We start from the raw sequence: 19,918 nt of genomic DNA, 5'->3' as shown, positions 1-19,918 counted from the left end.
CCCCCCCACCGACACCACCTCTCCCTAATAATAATAATAATAACAATTAAAAAATAATAAATAAAAAAAAACAGAAAGAGGATGGCTGGGAAATGAGAAGCAGCTGTGAAGAGGAGGGATGAGTCGTTCCTACAGGGAGGCCTGACTTCAAGACTTGCGGGAAATGTAAGAGAAATTCCACAGGCGTTTTTCCAGTCCATCATCCCACCCGTGTCCGGGGTGGCTGAGCAAAGAGCATCTCCAGGGGAGCTCGGAGAACCCAGCAAAGAGCTGCTGGCCCTCCTGCCCCATCACCATCCCTTGCTGTGCCCTTTGGGACACCTCCTGGTCACCGCAGATGGAGGGGACATCAGGAGCAAGCAGAGGAAATGAAGGGGACCCTCGATACCATTTTCTGTGCACCGGGCAAGATGTTGCTGCACCAGCACTGTGCACACAAAAGCTTTCCTTGGGCTGAAAACCACACAATAATTAAAAAGAACTGCTTCGAGTAGCACCCAGGGCTCTGATCCCCTGTGTCGGGTGCTGGGACAATGCTCCTGAGCGTGTCTGCATTAATTCCTGGTGCATCCTGCTCCTAAATCAGCGCTGGCACTTTCATTCCAGCACAACCTACCTGGTTTCTGCTGGGCACGTGCTTCCTTGGGCACTGTGCACTATTTAATACCGACGTATTTAAACTGATGGCTTTCCCTTCTAGGCTTTCCCTGAGCAGACAGGTCCACAGCCAAGCTTATCTCACTGCAAAACGGTGTTTATCTGACTCATGTCTCCCTGGGCACATAATCCTGTCCTCTTTCCCTCGAGGCAGAGCCAGACCCTGCCTGTTGTGCTGGCAAATTGCAATGGGGAAGCCTTGACCTGAGCCTGAGCCCCCTTGGCTGGGGCAGTGTCGGGCTGACCTGCCCTCCCAGCTGTGCTCCAGGAGGTGAAAAGAGCACTGCCTTATCCCAGAGACCCAGGTATCCTCCAGGACAGTGCGAGCACAGGGAAGCTCGCTGCTCACCCCTAACCACCAGCTTTTCTCCCTGGCTCCATCCACCAGCAGCTCTGGCAACGGCCGCTCGCACCTGAGCTGCTGCTCGGGCAGATGCTGCAGCAGTTTGGATTTCCTCCTCCAGACAAAGCTCAGAGAGGGGAATGGAAGCGCTCAGCCTGTCCCTAGGTTTGGATGCAGGTGTCAGTGTGTACCAGCTGGCCAGGTAAAGCCAGGTGCTCGCGTTTAGCTGGAACGCATTTATTTTGCTTCACTGCGTGCGGTGTCTGGGGTGTGTTCCCAGTGTGTGCTCCCAAGAGCCCATATTCAGAGAATCAGAGAATGGCTTGGGTTGGACAGGTCCTTAAAGATGATAGAGATTGACAGAATGGGCTGGGTTGGAGAACCATAGGATGGTTGGGTTGGAAGGGACCGTAAGGATCGTAGAACCATAGGATGGTTAGGTTGGAAGGGTCCTCAAACATTGTAGAACCACGGGATGGTTGGGATGGAAGGGTCCTTAAAGGTCATAGGACCACAGGGTGGTTGGGTTGGAAGCTCCCTCAATGCCCCCCCAGCCTCACCCACTGCCCTGGGCTGCTCCCACCCCTCCATCAGCCGCCCAGGGCCCCATCCACAGCCATGAGCTCCCCCATGGATGGGACACCTGCACTGCTCTGGGCAGCAGTGCCGGGGCCTCACCACCCGCTGAGCCGTGGAACAAGTCACTCTCCCTCCCGATTGCGAGCTCTCCCAGCCCTGCTCGTAGCTTCCTGTTTGCCAGGGCAGCTCGGGGTGAGCACAGCCTTGTTTTCGTGCAGCTCAGCCCTCCCGCAGGCTGCGGTTTCGGCAGCTGACAGCAGCGGGCACCCCGCAGCCAGGTGTGACCGCACGGGGTCGGTTCGGCGCGAAGGAGAAGAGCAGGGGAGCTGAGATCAAGGTGTGCATCTGCGAGGGAAGGAGCTTCCCAGCGCAGCGCTGCGGCCGCAGCGAGCTCAGCCCTCCTGCTGCAGCGTGGGGCTTCAAACCCCACCGAGCGCTCTCGTCCTGCACCTGCGGAGCTGCTCCCCCGGTGCTGGGGGCTCTTTTTTCAGTGAAGCCCTGGGATGCACACGGGAGGTTGGTGTTTTCCTTTGGAACGCGTCCCAGGTTTGCTATTTTGTTTTACTCCTCCAGAATGAGGGGAGCAGCTTCACCTGGGGAAGGTGCTGTGGTCCAGGTGGCTCCTGCCCCAGGTCCTCCTGCATCTCCGCATCGCTCTCCTACAGAGGAAGGGGTGAGCAGAGCACAGGCAATGCTGCCCCACACATTTCGTTCTGTTCCCTCCGTGACCCCTCCACGTGCAGCTCCAGCACAGCACGGAGCGGTCCATTCAAAACCAGCCCACCAGTTCAGGCCTGAAAGCTTCCAGAAATCCCCCCACATCACCCCCTCCAAACTCACTTTTGCCCCTGGCTTTGCTGTGCCAGTTTAAAATAATTTCTGGGTCCCATCAGGGCTGCTCAGGATGATGCCCCCCAAGCCTTCTTTTAACCAGCAGCCCCAGCTCCCTCCAAACAACGGCTCCAAAAATGACAGATTCCTCCCATGAAACCAGGAGGAATGGGATTCCTCCCAGCACCTCCATCCTGTGTCCAGGCACTAGAGTGTCTGATGGTGCAGATCCCTCACCAGGAGCAGAAGTTTGATTTATTTACTGAGGCCAGAGGTACTAAAAAGCTTGGACAGGAATTTGCACTAAACCTTTGACACACAAGACATTTCCCTTTCTGGCCAAGACAAACAAAGGAAGGAAGTGTCTGGGACATTTAAAGCGACCTAGTGGAGACAGGTAAGGGCAGATAAGGGCTGAAGGAAGAGCGGGCCGGGCAAGGGAAGTATCTCGTTCTAAAGATTTGTTGGATTCCTTCAGCTCTGCAGATCAGGCCTGGGAGGGGAACTCCTTGCAATGGGAGAAACACTGCTGCAGTGCTCAGCCCTGGGTTTCTCCTTGCCCACTGCTTTTTCTGCATGCCCAGTGCTTATCCTGTAGCCCATGGGACTTTGATGCCCATGAGCTGAGCACCACCTGTCTCCTGACAAACGATGCTGTGCAGGTGCCTGGCTGGTGCTTACCCTTACCATGCCAGCAGGATCCCATGAGTTCCCAGCTTTACGGTTTGGTACAAAAGACTCCTTGCCTCTTTCCAGCACCTGTTCCCATCTTCTAAGAAAGAGAGCGGAGAAAATCCTTCTGGAGTGCATTTATGACGGGCATATTTTCAGCTGAACGCTGCAAGAGTGTTTGCCTTCAGTAAGAAAAGTGCTTTATTGCTTTCAGGGGGTACAAATGCTGCGTTAGGGTGAGGTCGAGGTTTGCTGCTTGCAGAACACGTCGCTGGCTCCGGCAGCCGCTCCTCTCCCAGCTCAGGACTTTGCATTTGCCATCACTGTGCATGGTTTCTTGTTTGCAGCTTTTAGTGTCCCCCTGCCTGCGGGACCGAGGGCATTGCCCATCCCTTGGGCACGATGCTGTGGCTCCAGGCTGCCATCAGCTCGCAGTGGATTTCAATGGCAGCCTCCAGAGCTGAAGGCCAGCGTGACAACGTCTTGGACAAACCCAGCCCCAGCTCCAATGCTTGCTGAAAGGGTTAACCTTGCCTGCATGGGTTGATTTTCCTCTCTGGGTTTGTTTCTCCTTGGAGCCGACCCCGTGCTTCCCACACGCATCCCTCCCTTACTACCTTGCTCTTTGACCTCAACCCTTCCCGTTCTCCACAGAATTCCTCCCGTTTCTTTTTAACATTTTCCTCACCCATCACGCGGCGCGGTAACACCACGGAGCTCACGGGGAGCACAGCCACTCGGAGATCGTGAAAACAAGGCTGCTGCCTTCTGGGTTATTTATAAAGCAAGCTGGACAAATAAACGTTTCCTACCCAGAATGGTCAAGGTTAAGAACCCATAGTTCTCCTTCCCTGTGGGGATGTCGCTGGTGACTCATTCCCGGCAGCGCGCGGGGGCTTCCAGCGCGGGGTGGGCAGAGGCAGCCAAGGGCTCCCTGCAAGGGCTGAGCCTGGTCCACGCTCATTTGTTGCTACTTAGCACAGAAAAGCTGTCTGCAGTGCGTGCAAATTCTTTATAAAATTAAAAGAAAAGAAAAAATAATTGGCCGGAGCACCATCTTGAGGCAGTTTCTGGAAGTGGTGGATGGAGGAGCATCTCGTAGCATCTTCCAGAGGGGGAATCACCCTTGGACAAAGACTCTGGTGCTAGATATTCATCATGGAATCATCGTCATAGAATGGTGGAGCTGTAAGGGTCCTAAAAGGTCATAAGGCCATAGGATGATTGGGTTGGAAGGGTCCTTAAAGATCATAAAACCATACGTAGGATGGGTTGGGTTAGAAGGGTCCTCAAAGGTCCCTTTGGATGGCACCCCTTCCTTCTGAGATATCAGCTGCACCACCCAGACTGCAAACTTGCTGAGGGTGCACTCAATCCCACCACCTGTGTCACTGATAAAGATGTTGAAGGGCACCGGTCCCAGAATGGGCCCCTGGGGGGAAACCACTCGTCACCTGCCTCCACCTGAACATAGAGCCACCAACCACAACTGCGATCATCCAACCAATTCTTTATCCACGTAATGGTCCGATCTTCAAATCAATATCTCTCCAGTATAGAGATGAGGATGTGGTGTGGGACCATGTCAAAGGCCTTGCACAGGTTCAGGTAGATGACATCGGTTGCCTTTCCTTTGTCTACCGATGCCATCACTCCATCATAGAAGGCCACCAGATGGGTCAGGCACCACCTGCCCTTGGTGAAGCCGTGCTGGATGTCCCAGATCACCTCCTCATCTCGCACGTGTCTTAACATCTCTTCCAGGAGGATCTACTCCATGATCCTTCCAGTACAGAGGTGAGGCTCACCAGCCTGTAGCTCCCAGGTCTTCCTTTCTCCCTGTCTTAACAAGGGGAGCAATGTTTCCCTTCTCCCAGTCACTGGGGATTTCACCTGACAGCCACAACCTCCTAAATATGATGGAGAGCAGGTTGGAAACCACATAGGCCAGCTCCTTCAGGACACCGGGACGCATGTGGTCCAGCCCCATACACTTGTGCACGTTCAACCTCACAAGGCGGTCTCAGACTTGTATTTCTCTTACACTAGAATGGATTTTGCTCCTCCGACTCTTGCCTAGAGGTTCAGGGATACGAGAGACACGGGAAGCCCAACCGCCAGCAAACCCCATAAGTCCTCCCCCCATTCTGTACCCAACATTCTTCCATCCAGCGAGACCAGGCGCCGTGTGAGCACTTTGGCTGCTGGGCCCCACCAGCACCAAACCAACCCGCAGCGCTCCCAGCCTCGCTGCACAGCGAACCCTCCAGGCTTATCACAGCATCAGAGCAGTTGGGAGACAGTTGAGTGTCTCTCGAGGGGCCGATAGGAGGGAAGGCTTTGCTCCTGCAGATAAGAAATCCTCCCTGAGGACCCAGGGGAGTCCGTTGGTATCTGAGTGTCTTCCAGAGCCTGGCAGATGAACCCTCCGAGCGCACGAGATGCTCGTGTAGGCTGCAGACGCTGTATTTTTGAGGTCAGTTAACCGAATCCCTCGCTATCATCTATTTTCCTTTCCCTCCAATTATTTTTCTCTTGTTGATCAGGCCTTTGCGGTGACCTCGTGGGCTCATCGAGCTGTGCACAGACGCCCGGACCCTCGCGTTTTTGGAGATTAACAGAGGGAAGATGGGCACTTTGGGGTGGCATTTCAGCCTAAGATCTTGAAACACTTAACAGCTCCCATAATGCTGGGGAAGCTGTCCAGCCCTTGCTGCAGGTTATAGAAAACTAAAAGACAGGAGATTCAGGTTAGGAGGAAATTCTTTGCTTGGACAAGGACAGGCAGCCCAGAGAGCAGTGGGTGCTCCATCCCTGGAGGTGCCCAGGGCCAGGGAGGCTTTAAGGTCCCTTCCAACCCAACCACCCTACGGTTCTACAATGTTTAATATCCCATCCAACCCAAGCCATGCTGTGAGTCTACGGTTCTATGAAGATGCAGGTTTGTAAGCATCTCCTGCCCAGTTCAGCTGGATCCGCAGTGAAACCATTCGCTGCCAGCTCCCTAGCTCCCCCCATGAGCCCACAGCAGCAAATCCAGCTTCTGCCGCTCGCGTGCCATCTGGTGCTCATGCACCAGGAAAGCAGAAGGCCGAGGACTCCTCCATCCAGAAGAATTCAACAGACCTCTATCTCCAGCATCAGGTAAAACTGGAGGGATGAGGGCATGCCCAGAGATGTTGTTCTGTTGTGAAGTCGCAGCATTTGAAAACCAATATAAAACGGTTGTTTATACCACGCTGCTCTCAGGGCTTTAGTATACTTTGTATGAAAAAAATATGTATTTTTTCCCCTCTTTCATCTTAAACCTGCTGCCCAGCAGTGTTCTCCGGGCCCTTCCTCCCTTCCTGGTGCAGAGCTCCAACTGCTCCTGCTCTGCTTTTCCTCCCCCTACACAACCAAGGGAACACTTCACGTTTCCTAACATGTTCTTAGGGGGAATAAAATGGAAGAGTGTTCAAAACAACATGATCTTGCTGTGAGGGATAGACCTAAAAGCAGCTCCAAAGCACAGGTTCTTGTCCATGCCAGCACCCCACCCTATGGCCTCAGCTCAGCCATGGGAGCCCTGTGCCATCTGCTGGCACAAACCCTCCTGCAAGGGCTGCGGGGAGAAGGGATTCCCCATCATGTGGCCTTGCAGAAAATAGGCACATTCAGCTCCTTGAAACATCCCAACCCTGGGGCACTGCTTGCAGCATTTCCACGCTGTTTCCTGGTCGTGTTGCTGGGCACTTTGGGGGTTCAGAGTCTCCCCTTGGTGCCTGATTCTTCTTGCACACGAGTCTGGACCTTTCTTCTTCCTTTTCCTATGTGATAAAGCACCCAGAGCCTGCCCCCTGCCTGCTTTTTCTAGGCAGTTCCTTTGGTCGTACAAAGATGATTCCTCCCTGTGGACCGTGCCGCACCTCTCAGGGGTTATTGCAATTACAAAAGCGAGCAAAAAAGGAAGATGAACACCAAGGCTGAGAAGCAGGGGATTGCCAACAGCAGCAACAGAGCAATGCATGCAAAGGAAGAGAAGCAGAGCCGCAGGGAGCAGGGTATGGGCACTGTGCAAGCCCCACATGGGCAGCAGAGGAACGTGAAAGACTTTAAAGAGTTGTTTTTTTTTTTTTTTTCCTTCAAACTCGGGAAACGTCTGGGCCAATAAACCAGGATTTCCTTTCAATCAGCTCCGAGCATTTGATCAGCATTATCCCATTGAAGGCTGCCGTTGCTGGGCCAAGGACTGGCCCAAAGCTCCTGGCGTTTTTCATCTCCGCGTCTCACTGCAGCTCTTTTGCTTTTCCTTCCCACTGTTTATCTCTCGCAGCACCGAGCCCTGCCTGTGCTTCCTGTTTGGCTCTGTGGTTAGCAGCTTTCTCGTTTGCTGTTATTTTTGACTTCCATCCAAGCTTTGTATGATATTAATAGCCATTTCGCAGAACCGTGACCATCCTCAAACCGGTCCTAATATTAGCAAAAGAGCCAAGAGCCGGCACCGTGCCCTGGGGAACTCCAGCTCCCACTTTCTCCTCCATGGGATCGCTGCTGCCCACAGCCCAGCACAGCCCCCAGCCCAGGGAGCCAAAGAATAAATAAGAAACCCACCAAAGAGCCCCAAGTTTGGGCTGTGGGAGCACTGGTGTTGAGCTGGCTACACAAGAGGTGGAGGATGAGCTGCAGCATTGACAAGGTCCTGATGACAGCAAGGGATGGAGCAGCACCTTGTGCGAGTGCAGTGATTCTATGGAACTACTTAGAAAGAACGTGCTCATGATAGTTCAAGAATTAGAACTTATCGAGGGTCTAACTGATGCCTCAACAAGATCATCACTTACCCCCAGCCCGTTGATGTTGATAACAATATCCAAACTGCTCCATTTCTATTAAGGGCTGCAAAGGAACAGGAAAATAAAATCTGCCCCTCGCCTCTGATGAATTCTCCTCCCTTCCTTTGCGTTGCTACAGTGACTCATCAGCATCCTGAGGGAGAAAATAAGACGCTGATGATGGTTTTTGCCTCCTCCAGGCCAAGAGGAATGTGATGCCAAGGTTCATGGTTTCTTCCTCCTCATTTTAGGGCTTAATTGGGGCTCTATTTGTGTATTTTTAATGCCTTCTATGCCTGATTCTCTGCGCACGCAACCGCAATCCCACGTTACATTCGCTATGTGCCACATGATACCTGTGCTGTTTGTTTTAACCACTAAGACCAATTCTTGTCACTTGCCCCAGCTGTGTTCTTTTAATGAGGGGTAACAAATCAGCAGTGAGCTGCAAGTAGCCCTGGGCCACTCTGTGCACGCTGCCCACAGACCGCAGTACCTGCTCCTTAAGGGAACGCATCAGATTCATCACAGGCGCAGACACCGTACCCCACAGTTACATAAAACCACACAAATCCAGCTGCTGAAATCCATTAGGTAACAGCCACCACGTTGTTAAGCAGTTGTGGTTGGAGACAAACAAGCCAAACAAACTGGAGCAAAGTTCCAGGCAGGTCTGGACAGCCCCAGCCAAAAAACCAGCCTGACAAGCGCAGCGCCAAGGGCTCACGGAGCCTGTGGCCTTTTAATGATAATTTAATGATAACAGCAACGTCACAAGCACTGGGATACAGGGCTGCAGAATGCATCCCTCTTCTGTCCCCTTAGCCCTGTTGCTTTCTAAAAGCTGTAAGACTAACCAAAGCCATCTCTTGGGAGGAACCCAAGGGGAACGTTGAGTTCACTGACCACTGGGTTTTCTTGCCTGTTTATTCAGAATCCAGACCTACTTTGTGAAGGGAAGGCAGTGGCATCGAGGCAAGCAGAGCTGGATGCTTCGGTTTCTGGCTTAAGCTGCACCTCAGTATTGCCAGAGTAACACAGGATGAGAGCCTTCTGCAACAGCACCCAGACCCTGGCTAAAACCCCACAATGCAGGTGAAAAGCATTAGCCAGAGCACAGCACCACAGGTCACAAAGAACATCGTGATTTACTTCCCTGCTGCACAGGTTGAGCTTTCCAGAGCTCAGTAAAAAGCACATTTCATGAACTTCTGCACATTCCCCTCAAGTTTCTCCTGTGCAAGTTCATATCTCCCAGTCTGGAGAAGCAGGGACTCCCAAAAATCAAGTGTGTTTTTTTTTTTAAATCATCCTCTAAAGGTATCTCAAGGAAGTCCTTTGCAAAATCCTCCCCTCGTAAACCCAAGACAAATGCAACACTGCCACCCTGAGGATGAGAGGCTGCACCTGCACAGCACCCAGCAGGAGCTGCAGGCTGGGGTACCCATGGGAGAACTGGGTGTCAGCAAAGGCCATGGGGAGGACGAGGGGGCTGGGTCACTGCTGTGTGAAGAGCAGCCTACATGGATTAAAAGAAAGAAATTGTAATTACTGTATCTGTGTTTCGCTCTCTACAGGCAGAGAATGAAGATGCTACTGAGAAGTGGCAGGGAGTTTAATGGTCTTAGTTAATACTTTGAACACAACTTGTATTTATTTTCCTTCACCAATACTAAAAGCAGTACATTGCACAATGATGGATTTGACTACCTAACAGAAATCCCATTGAAAGTCTTAATTAGGCTGAAAGAGGAAAGGAAAATAATCTTATTTTACAAGCTGCCGAGGGCCAAGGAGAGGAGCTGCTGTACTTGTGCATGTTGGTGTGCAAATCCTAGGATGACATTTACACCCAGGTCCATTTCATTTCAGCACAGGGGAGGCAAAGAATCTGCCTTGACGCCTAAGCTGGCTTGCTGACTTGCTTTTGCTCGCAGATCTAGTTCAAGAGAAGTTGAAAAGATGAGGTTTGGGTTTTGGATGTAGACATCGAACCGTCTCCCTTTCCCAGGGGTCATTCATCCAAGTTCCACCCACCTCCCCCCAAAAAAAACCCCACCAAAAAAACCAAACCACCCCATCCTTCTCCCTGCCATAAGACAATGCTCGTTAACCGTTATGCAGCTTGCACTGTTACTACAGCACTGATTAAGGCAGAGAACAGATCAAGTAGTAAATCCAAGCTGCTCCCGGAATTGTGTCCAAAAGTCTCTTTTTAGTTCCCCTTGAACACCCGAACCACCCGGCAGCCATCCCAACGTTTCCATACAACACCCAGAGGAACTTACTTGGGGGTCATGCTGAAGGTAGAGAGGACCTTCTGGCACAGGGAGCTGGAAGACAGCCTCCTGTACATCTGCTTTTCCGGAGTAGTGAGGGGTTCAAATATGCACTCTATCAAAAAAGAGGCAGTGAAGTGAGCAGCGTGAGGACAGCTGAGTTTTCATTGCTATGCAAGCAACGTCAGACAGTTACCAGCGTCTGTCAGAGATACCAGATTTGTCTGGTATTTTCTGGCATGCATTCTTTCCCTCTTCCTCCCTACAGCATGCAGGAATGGCTAGTTCCAACAGTCTCACAAGCAGCTTTGATTGAGGATCATTGTTTTTTCCACACGGCGGCTGCAGAGCCAGTAGAGCAGCTATTACCTTTAACATCTGATGTCTGTGGAGTGGAGTAGGCATTGGTGTTCTCAATTACATGCGCTGGGTCAATGTTTTCTTGCTCCACCATCATCAGCTGGCTCCAGTACTCCATAGGCAGCAGCAGAAGCCGTTCCACTACCTACAGAAACACCACAAGCAGCCAACATCAGGAACTGCACGCAGCCTTGACGCACAGACACTGGGCAGGCATTGCCTCAGCTCCCTCAAGGCAGGATTTTTTTAGATGGAATCCATTTACTGACAGCAGCCCTTCCTGCTCACCTACCTTGGGTTGCCGCTTCGTGTCCTGCAGGAGCGTCATGGGGTCAGGATCAGGCACCGCATGGGCAACTATCGTGGGGCCAAAAACTTTGGCTAAGTTGGTAATGTCCATTTTGGTGTCCGGGCTCTGAGCCACTCTATTTTTAAAACAAAAGAAACAAAGAAAAGGAGTTTTCCCCCCCTTTCTCTCTCACCCAGTGCTCACACGCATTTCTGGAAGCAAGATTTTCCAGAGTGAAGACTTTTCACTCCCAGGCAGTAACAAGAGACCATTAGAGAACACACCAGTGGCAATAGCCTCCTTTCAGAACTATCACTCCATCTGAACATACCTCTGCAGATGAATCATCAGAAAAGCCAGGGTGTCCCTATTGGCCCGAGGAAGCTCCCCAACTGCTTGGTACATAGCAGCTACGCTGTTGTCCTCATCTAAGATTTCTGAGGGGAAAAAAAAATTTTAAGAAGAAAAGTTTAGATCTCAGAAAGCAGTTCTGGAGGCACAGCTGTAGTATTCCCCTTGCAGTAAGAGCTAGCCTGAGAAACAAACCAGGAACCCTAATCATTCTGTTAATGCCATATCCTGGTCAAGCACTAGAATTTAACAGAAGCATCACAGAATGGCTTAGGTTGCCACCCACTAGATCAGGCTGCCCACAGCCCCACGCAGCCTGGCACCCAGCACCTCTAGAGATGGGGCACTCACCCTTCTCTAGGTAACAGTGCCAGGACCTCACCACCTTCTGAGCAAAGAATTCCTTCCTCACATCTCACCTAAATCTCCCCTCCTGGTTTAAAACCATTCCCCTTTGTCCTATCACTATCAGACTGTAAAAAGTTGCCCCCCCTCCTGTTTATAAGCTTCCTTCACATTCTGGAAAGAACTGGAATTTCTAACTGGAATTTCTCTCCTCTTCTGTGCTATTTTGGAAGAGGAGATCTCCCCAGCAGCCTGAGTATCCGCAGCAGAACTGCAGTAGGAGCAGTGAGGTCTGCCAGCTCACGTGTCAGATAAACCTGTCATTAAACCTCTGGAAAATGTGGATGTCACTTTCTGTCTCCTTACCTGCAGCTTCCATGAAAGTCTTGTTTAACCGGAAAGTGAGAAGGGGTTCTTTCAGGTTGCGTAGAAAGTCTTTCAGGAGACCGCAGACAGCGTGGATATCATCCACGTTACTGAGCAAAGGAATATTTTTTGATCTGAGAAACTTCTCTTTCAGTTCCCTCACTGTCTTGTCGCAGCCAGATATCCGGTAAAGGCCCTTCTGTTGGCAGATAGCATTGCTTAGAGGCAGAATATCAACAGCATGCAAAGTCTACCTTCCTCTGCTCCCATTTTCTCATTACACCTGAGCACCCTGCACAGACGCTGCTGCTCACTCAGTCTCCCACTGAGCAGTGCTATACACACTGCTAACAAGAGACATTTAGGTTCACTATATGCTTTCCTAACACCCCAACCCATTTCATCACTGCTCCACCCCTCATTTTTACCTCATGGAGGCCTCTCTGCTCGATCTCGTTAACACAGTGCACTATGATGGAAGGGATCATTGGAGGAGCAGAAGGGACAAAGTCCATTAACGTACCCTGAAGGGCAGAAGAGGAGCAATAGGAAAAAAAAAAAAGGCATTTAAGTCTTCATGACACATTTTCTCAGGAATTCACAGCAAGATCTAGGCTTAAGAACAAGCCTTGTTTCTTCTTCACCAGCCCTGAGCAACACTACACCCATCAGCACACTGCTGCAGGATCGCCCACGCAGAGCTGCCACATACACAACATAACACCATCGCAACAAGGCATTCCCACCAACCACTGTCCTGGTTACTGAACAGAAATCCAGCAAGTTAGTTTGCTTTCTTTTTTTTGTTAGGCAGCTCTGAGCAATGGGAGCTCTTCTACAGCAGGCAGACTTGTTGGAGCCTAAGCACATTCCAGCTCTAACCAAGCATTAGCCTGTTTGGGTCAGCAGCCATACGTTCCCCCAGACTCACCTCCCCAATTTTGACAGGAGGGCCTGTCAAGGTGGGGATGCAGGGAAGAGGACAGCGATCCCGACACTCTGGATGACTGACCACATGGCAGTCTCTGCACTTCAGAGAGATTTTTCCAAATTTCACTCTTTTTCCACAAGGAACACATGATTCTGGCTTGATAACCTAATGATTCAGAGCACATAGATGGGAAGAAATTAGTGCCTTGTAGTAACTCAGCTTGAAGTGGATAACCACACAGATAACAGGCACAGTGAATACTGACTTGGGATGTAATGGCTGGTAGTTCCTTATCAATAGCATGCTATCACATGCATTTAATGTAAGTAGATACTTTTCAAGTTCTTCCTGCCTGCAAACCTACCGTCTTTGAGACAAAGCAATGCAGCCTCACTCCCCCGTTGTTCTGCGGGGTGCCAGAACCATCACTCTCTGGTTTGGATTCCACCTGCTTAGAGCCTAAGCTTGTCTCACTGTTCCAAGGCTGCAAAGGACCTAGAAAACCAAAGAGGAGTGTTGACTAGATGCGAATCATTCCCTTGGGTGTCCCTTGCTCCAGAGAAAGTGCACTACAAATGAGAGGCAGCAGCTTAAGCTGTGGAGTATAGGAAACTGCAATATGACAGGACATCCTCCAACCCACTACGTGGTTGCTTCAGGACAGGGACAATGGAGACATGACACCTACCACTCTTCCTCTGGCTTCTCAGGCTGTAAGGCACAGTCTGGATGGTAGAGATGGCTTCAATAGGACCACCATCCCCGGGAACCATGAGAGTCGTCTTGGCCACTATGGACTCGTTTCCCTGTAGCAAGAAGCACGTTGTTAGCGACAGCAGTACTGACAGGACAAGGATTCAAGTTTGTTGGCCCTGGAAGGAGGTGTGCTCTGTGACCAACTGCTTTAAACACACGTGGAAGCCAGCTGGGACCACCGCACCTGGTCTGCTGTGGAGCCAATTGATCGGATTTTCTTCTCAGGAGCTGGGGGGCCTTCGGCATACTGTCTGGAAGAGCGCTGAAAAGATACAGTATTTAGTCTACAAGGCAGGTAATACTATTCACTCAGTGATACAGGAGTTCAGCACAACAAGAGGAAGAGAACAACTGACTGCACACACCACAGCAGCATTAAGTTCTCTCATGGACACCTGGTACCACAGAAAGTGGAAGAGTATCAAGAGGCCTCAACACACAGCTCTTTCAAATAGAGCTAGCCAGCTTTATACTCCACCACTACCAACCTAGAGGAGAAATTTGCTCTTTTATAGAGCAGAAAGATTAACTTCCTACAGGAAGCTTGCCCGTGCTGTTAGCTGCTGATGATTTTTAAATATTTTCTTGCAAACTCAAGTTCATAACAGGATACCTGAAACTCCACTCATCATGCCCCATGGAAAAACAGCATCAGAAATAATTTTCACACCAAATCCACGCAGCAAGTCTGAGTTACAGTAGAATAACACCCATCAAGGTTTTGTGACTAGCAGCCACACAACACAGGTGGCTGTGAGATGACAGATGGTGCCAGTTAAGGTTAACAATGGTATCTATCTGAAGGGAAAGAATTGAACATACCCGTTTCTCTCTCCTCTTCAGTCTGACAGCTTTCACTGTAGAGGAATCCCAGTCCTGTGGAAAACATTCAGCACTGGTTAGCTCAGTGTAAACACCACACCACCTCTGGCCCCCACTTTCATTAAGTTTTACCCAACAGCACACCAGAGAAATGCAGATCAGCTCTACCAGTTTACTACCATAGTAATCTAAACACAAGAGGTCTCTGGAGATTACCCTGCAGGTTTAAGATTTCACAGTTTAGAACTTGGAATTACATTACCAGTGAATCGTCAGTCTTGTCAAAGCTGATGTCTGACAGAATTGAGCCAGATTCATCTATTGTAGATAGTCTGAAAATCAAGAATTAGAAGCATGTATCAGTTTGGCTTTCAAGCAGCTGTGATCCTTACAACAACCTTATGCAGAAGAGCTCTATTTCAAACTGGAATAGAAAGTAAAACTGCTGATATGGATGCAATGTGTATCACAGACATACACAGCTAGACCAGTAATGGTCTCTTATGTTGTTCAGGCAAAACTCTATTTTGCCTACCTCTTGTTGCCTGAACCTCCTACAGAAACCTGTGGTCTGTTGAGGAAGGCAAGGGCAGACTTCTGCTCTTCACTCAGCTGAATGCTGCCAGATGCATCACACATGAGCAGCTCTCGAATCAGTTGTATTTGCCTCTCCTGAAAAGGCAGATAATATCAGAAGCTGTTTAATTACTGCATGAACCAATCTCAGGTATTTGAGATACCACACAGATAAGCTCTCAGAACTCAGGCTGCTGATACCCACAAAGCCCAGGCTCTGCCAGGCAGTAGCAGTTCAACTCCATTCCCTTTCTAGTAGCCTTTTCTAGTAGCCATAGTCACTTTCCAGCAGCCATTCCCCTTCTTCCAGACCAAAACAGAAGGCCATTACAACGAGCCAAACCAACTTCTCACTGATTTCCTCCCTCCCCCCCACTTGTTTTTTTCTTCCCCTCCACTCCTCATTTCCCCATAGATAAATGCAGTTTAACCACCTTCTCTCCACATTAACTGGAGCTAACCAGTAATCAAGGAAACCAGCTCACCAGCTTCTCACAGTCTGCTTCAGCTTTCTGCCTGCGTTTGATCTCTACGTCCACTTGATTGCGGGCGTGTTTCAGCTTCACGTCCAAAGCGCTACGTTCAGCCTCACTTTTCATCAGAAGATCTTTGTACCTACCAAGCTCCTGCTCGGTTTTCTGCCACTTTCTTCGATAGTCTTCAAAGTTCTTTGCCAGCTGAATAAATTCTGGAGAAAAGGCACATATGTCTTGAATCACTCAGATTAAGAGAGGAGATGCAGCAGCCCTCCTATCGTTGAGGGCAGGTTTCTATTAATTTAATAACATTTCTATTAACTGAAGCATGGAGAAGCTGGCCACTACACTCCAGATGTCCCCACGATCTCACAACCTTTTTAGACCACGTCTGCACAAGACCCTGGCACAGTCAGCTTGCTTTCACCCTGTGACTTCCTATTTCTCAACAATGGGAAAAGAAACAAGCAACTCTCAATTCTGACTGCCTGGAAGAGCCTTATTACCCAAGGCCTCATCAACAGCTCCTTCAATAACAGCTAATAACGTTTGCTGTAAGAGTATAAACACCCAGATGCTGCTCGCTGACACAAAACTTACGGTATTCGTTTCCTTCGCTTAAAACTTCGGCCTGGCGTATGAGTTGGTCGCACAAATTCCATAGGTTCCGCATCGTGGTATCCATCTTCCTGCCAAGAAAACAGAGCTAAACAAACAGCTCAACCCTTTCTTCTCGCCTCCAAATGAAAAACGCCTCACCAGCCCGAAGGAGAGAGAACTCGTTTCGGAACGTTCTTCTCTTTAGGCAAGATGCAGAAGCCACATGCATCGAAAAAAAATTATGCTTTATCAAGAAACATGCATCTAAACACCTTCTTAGGGAGCAAAGACTCTCATCCCTCCAGGGCTGGGTGTTGGAGTAGTGCAACTCCTCAATTACTACAGAGGTTTGGAGGCAAGGGGAGGGATCACAAACCATTTTCCTTCTGCAAGGCTGCAGAAAGCAGCTCGGGCCCAGTTCTGCACTATATAGGCCACCAGAAATCTGTAAGCATTCAAAGCGCCACGAGATAAAAATAGAAGCAGCGTTCCGGGGAATTTCAATACCGGTTTAAATTTAGCTGCATTTGAAGTTACAGCTCCTGCCGCAAACGGCCTCGGAAACGCGGGCAGTCAGCACATTTTCATCAAACAGCAAAAAAAAAAAACGGCATAAACAGGAGCAGCGAAGGGGAAAGCCTGGAGCTCAGCAGCACAGAATCCGCTTCTTTCATCCAGAAGGGGCACTCAGGACAGACTCGGCTCATGAATGAGCACCGGGAGCAGGTGCAGGGGTGGCTGGGATTGGTGCCAGAAGGGACGCAACGCCCTGGGCGATGCTCCCAGTGCTCAGTGCCCGCTTACAGCCCACGTACCCTGGGATCTCCCGCACTACGTGGGCTGTGAGGAAAGGAGCTCCGTGCAATGCGAGGGGCACTTCCATGACCCCGTGCCTCACCCAGCAGCTCCACAACGAGCCCGCAGCTCCACGCAGAGCCCTCACAACCGCCTCCCCGGGGCAGAGCCGGGGGGAAAGCCCTGAGGAGACGGGCGCCGGGCCTACCCCGCGCTGCCCACACCGGGAGGCGGCTCTGTTCCCCCTGGGCCGGGGCCCCACCGATCCTCCTCTACCCGGGACCGAGGCCCCGCCGACCACCCTCGTCCCGAGACCCTCCCGATCCCCCTCTACCCAGAACCGGGGCCCCGCGGGCCGGGCCGGCCCGCCCTCCCCTCAGCCCGGTTTCCCCGCGCACTCACACCGTCCAAGCTCCCGCTCCAACAGCCGGCCTCAACCGCCCCGCGATTCGGTTTGAATCCCTGCCGCCAGCCAATCCCAGGGCGTTTTCCACCCTCCCGGCTTCTGATTGGTTCTCCTCGCTGTGCGTCTGAAGCCAAGCCGGCGCCATGTCTGCTAAGGGCGAGGCTTTTCCGCTTCACTTATTCCCGGAGCTGCCCTGTGGTGAAGCCGGCCGGGCGCCATCGTTACTATTGGCAGCTGTTTCCAGCCTGCGCTGCTTAGCAACTGAGCAGGGGGGGGATGGCAGCGGGGCCTGGATCCCCAAACCGAGGGCTGCTCCTTCTGCAGCGACCCTGAGCGCAGCCATTGGCAGCAGAGGGGTATTCCTGGGGAAGAAAAGCTGTTCTCAGACCGAGCCCCGGTTGTGTCTTTATGCTATACCAATGGCACAAAGCATGGCGGGGTTCCAAGCCCCCTGTGCACTGATTTTGCAGACTGACATAAGACACTCAGTGTGCCCCAGAGCTATTTCAGAGAACTGAAGCTTACCAGGAGGCCATTTATTCAGTGTTGTCCCTTGAGAAGAATGATGCCATGGCCTTTTGTCTTCCATCTGAGCCAACAGTCCCATGGGCCAAAAGGCAAAGCCTCATTTTGTGCCTCCTCCGCTCGCAGACCTTTAATATGCAAACAGATAAAGCACAAACCAAAACCCAACAATTACAAGAAGCGGAATCACATAATCGTAAAATAACAATGCACTTTAATCTTTGAAATCTGAAACAAAACAGCGGGTAATTGAAGAATGGATATTAGCAATTAGAAAGCGGAACTAAATGCTTAAAATTACTAAGTGGAAAAGGGAGTTCATAAAGCAGATTGCTCTCAAAGATCCAGATGCTTCGTCAGGACTGTGTTATTTGGGCTATATAGTCTGCTTTAACTTAATAATTAATTCATAATAGGTTGCAGAAAGCTTTAAGGTTCTCTGAAGAGTAAACATCAAGGAGGTACCTAGAGGAAAAGCGGTCAGAATTATCCACATTTACGGAAGAACTGAGGCCTGGAGGAGAAATGCGTCATCCTCCGCACCAATGGCACAGCAAAGCGAAGATGCTGACCTTGATATTTGACCTTGTGGCACACAAAACCATCCAAAATCCCAATTTGCCCCAGTCTGGAAAACAAGTCCAGTGTTGGTTGTTAGAGCTGGGCCTGCTGAGAGCCTCCGGTACACCCCCAAAGCATTTTGTACCCCCATTTCTGAGGAGATTTAGTGATTTCGGCAGCATCTTTGGGTCTCCTGCAGCTCCTGCCCATAATTAAATCTTCTCAGCTAAGATGTCTCTGTTGGCAGATCGTATTTATAGGTAGGCGAGTTGTTTTACTGTCATTCTGAAGAGTTTAAGAGGCTTTTGTTCACAAGCAAATCCTCCCTCTTTTCAATAGTGCTCTGCAGTCTGATGCAGGCTGGTTTGTTTAGCAATAGGGATCAGTATATTAGTTTAAGGTCCGATATATTAGTTTAGCAAAAGGAATCAGTGAGTGCTAATTCCAAAACTTTCCATTTCAGCTTTGCTTGGTGTGTGAGCAATCTTGTTTTCTCTTAATTCTGCTTCACAAGAGGCACTGGAGTCATAATGGACTACTTACCTTTGCATTTCACCAGGGGTCAGGACATTTTCCTCACATTTCACGTGTTGTTTTGGAAGTTGCTCGTTGTGGCCTAACAAGCATCGGAAATTGGCCAAATTGAGGAAAAGGGGCTCAAGGTCAGCGAAAAGGCTCCGTGATTAATTTGATGGTAGAAAAATGGGGAGAAAGCAAGTGGGCGTACGACCACCCTAGGTGCTACCACGCATGCCCAGAGGGACACTAGCACACATTAATGAGTTCTTGGGAAAGAAAGAATACGTATGCCAGTGTAGCACATATGTATGTCCTAACTGTTTGAATGTAGAACCTGAGCTCTGAGAGAGTGCGCTTGTTTGTCATGTCATCCGGTCCATATTGTGAGGAATAAAGGAATATTGCTTTCTAGCACCACATTGGAGTTAGAGAGTTTTCTTCCCAGATTTCGGATGACAGGCCTTTTGCCAATAAAAAAGGCACATTATTTTAGGTAATGGCCCACATGGCACTTGTAGCAAGCTCCCACATTAGGCAGTGTGTTTTTCAGCCTGACGCGCATTCCATTTCCTCCATGCAATTTCAGGCGCAGTGTTTCCAAGTCTTCCTCTAAAACTTGGTGGGACTTTGAAGGGCATTGGGAACTGAGTCCCCCCATAGGAGCTCCTCCAGGAACCTCCTCGCACAACGAGGATGCTCTGCTGTGGCCAACAGGACAGAAGAGCAGGTTGTAGGGAGCTCAGTAAGGTTTCCCTTTCCTCCTCCACGGCCAGCGTATGGTGAGAGCAGGCAGGCCAGATGCACCCTTCACATCTCACTTTATTTCAAAGCAGAAGACAAGGCACGAGGATTGAGGGCCTTTATTGCAAAGCAATTATACTCTCTTTTGTTTGTGTCAAGTATGGGGGGGAGAAGCCTTGAAACGTCTCATCTGGGAAACCGTTAATAGAATTTATGCTAATTTGATGATTCCGGCGATTACTGGCGGAAGCACTCCACATTTTCAGGCAGCTGAAATTCTCCTCCAGCTCCTCCTGCAATCTCACTCGGTTTGGTCGCTCGCCC

The 19,918-nt window shown here is 50.3% G+C and overlaps 1 protein-coding gene across 6 annotated transcripts; it reads right to left on the bottom strand.

Annotated features, from left to right (window-relative positions):
• RACGAP1 (Rac GTPase activating protein 1) lies at nucleotides 9,494-17,346 on the bottom strand. 6 transcript variants are annotated; one of them, XM_021379234.1, is made up of 17 exons: nucleotides 17,245-17,346; nucleotides 16,048-16,136; nucleotides 15,457-15,659; nucleotides 14,931-15,067; nucleotides 14,658-14,727; nucleotides 14,396-14,449; nucleotides 13,758-13,835; nucleotides 13,506-13,623; nucleotides 13,182-13,312; nucleotides 12,818-12,982; nucleotides 12,315-12,410; nucleotides 11,887-12,085; nucleotides 11,156-11,261; nucleotides 10,828-10,960; nucleotides 10,545-10,680; nucleotides 10,185-10,290; nucleotides 9,494-9,835 (listed from the first exon to the last, which is right to left on the bottom strand). In XM_021379234.1, the coding sequence occupies exons 2-17, from the start codon at nucleotides 16,130-16,132 to the stop codon at nucleotides 9,760-9,762; spliced, it is 1,893 nt and encodes a 630-aa protein (XP_021234909.1). In that variant the 5' UTR covers nucleotides 16,133-16,136; nucleotides 17,245-17,346; the 3' UTR covers nucleotides 9,494-9,759. The 6 variants fall into 6 exon arrangements, with proteins under 6 accessions (XP_021234909.1, XP_021234913.1, XP_021234910.1 ...); XM_021379238.1 differs by having other exon boundaries at nucleotides 16,048-16,132; nucleotides 17,245-17,274; XM_021379235.1 differs by lacking the exon at nucleotides 17,245-17,346 and adding an exon at nucleotides 16,863-17,211.

The sequence above is a fragment of the Numida meleagris genome, chromosome 32, assembly GCF_002078875.1.
Source record: "Numida meleagris isolate 19003 breed g44 Domestic line chromosome 32, NumMel1.0, whole genome shotgun sequence".
In the NCBI taxonomy this organism is placed as follows: domain Eukaryota; kingdom Metazoa; phylum Chordata; class Aves; order Galliformes; family Numididae; genus Numida; species Numida meleagris.
The sequence above is the reverse complement of the archived record's forward strand: the minus strand, read 5'-3'. Positions and strand labels throughout refer to the sequence as shown.

Bases quoted from the DNA above. Each gene is read 5' to 3' on its own strand.
- RACGAP1 (XM_021379235.1), bottom strand. From the start codon at position 16,930: ATGGAAGTGCCCCTCGCATTGCACGGAGCTCCTTTCCTCACAGCCCAC. The intron at 15,660-16,047 runs GTAAGTTTTGTG...CCTTTTCTCCAG, and splicing joins AAGCGAAGGAAACGAATACC to AATTTATTCAGCTGGCAAAG. The intron at 10,291-10,544 runs GTAATAGCTGCT...CTTTTTTGATAG, and splicing joins ACAGACATCAGATGTTAAAG to AGTGCATATTTGAACCCCTC.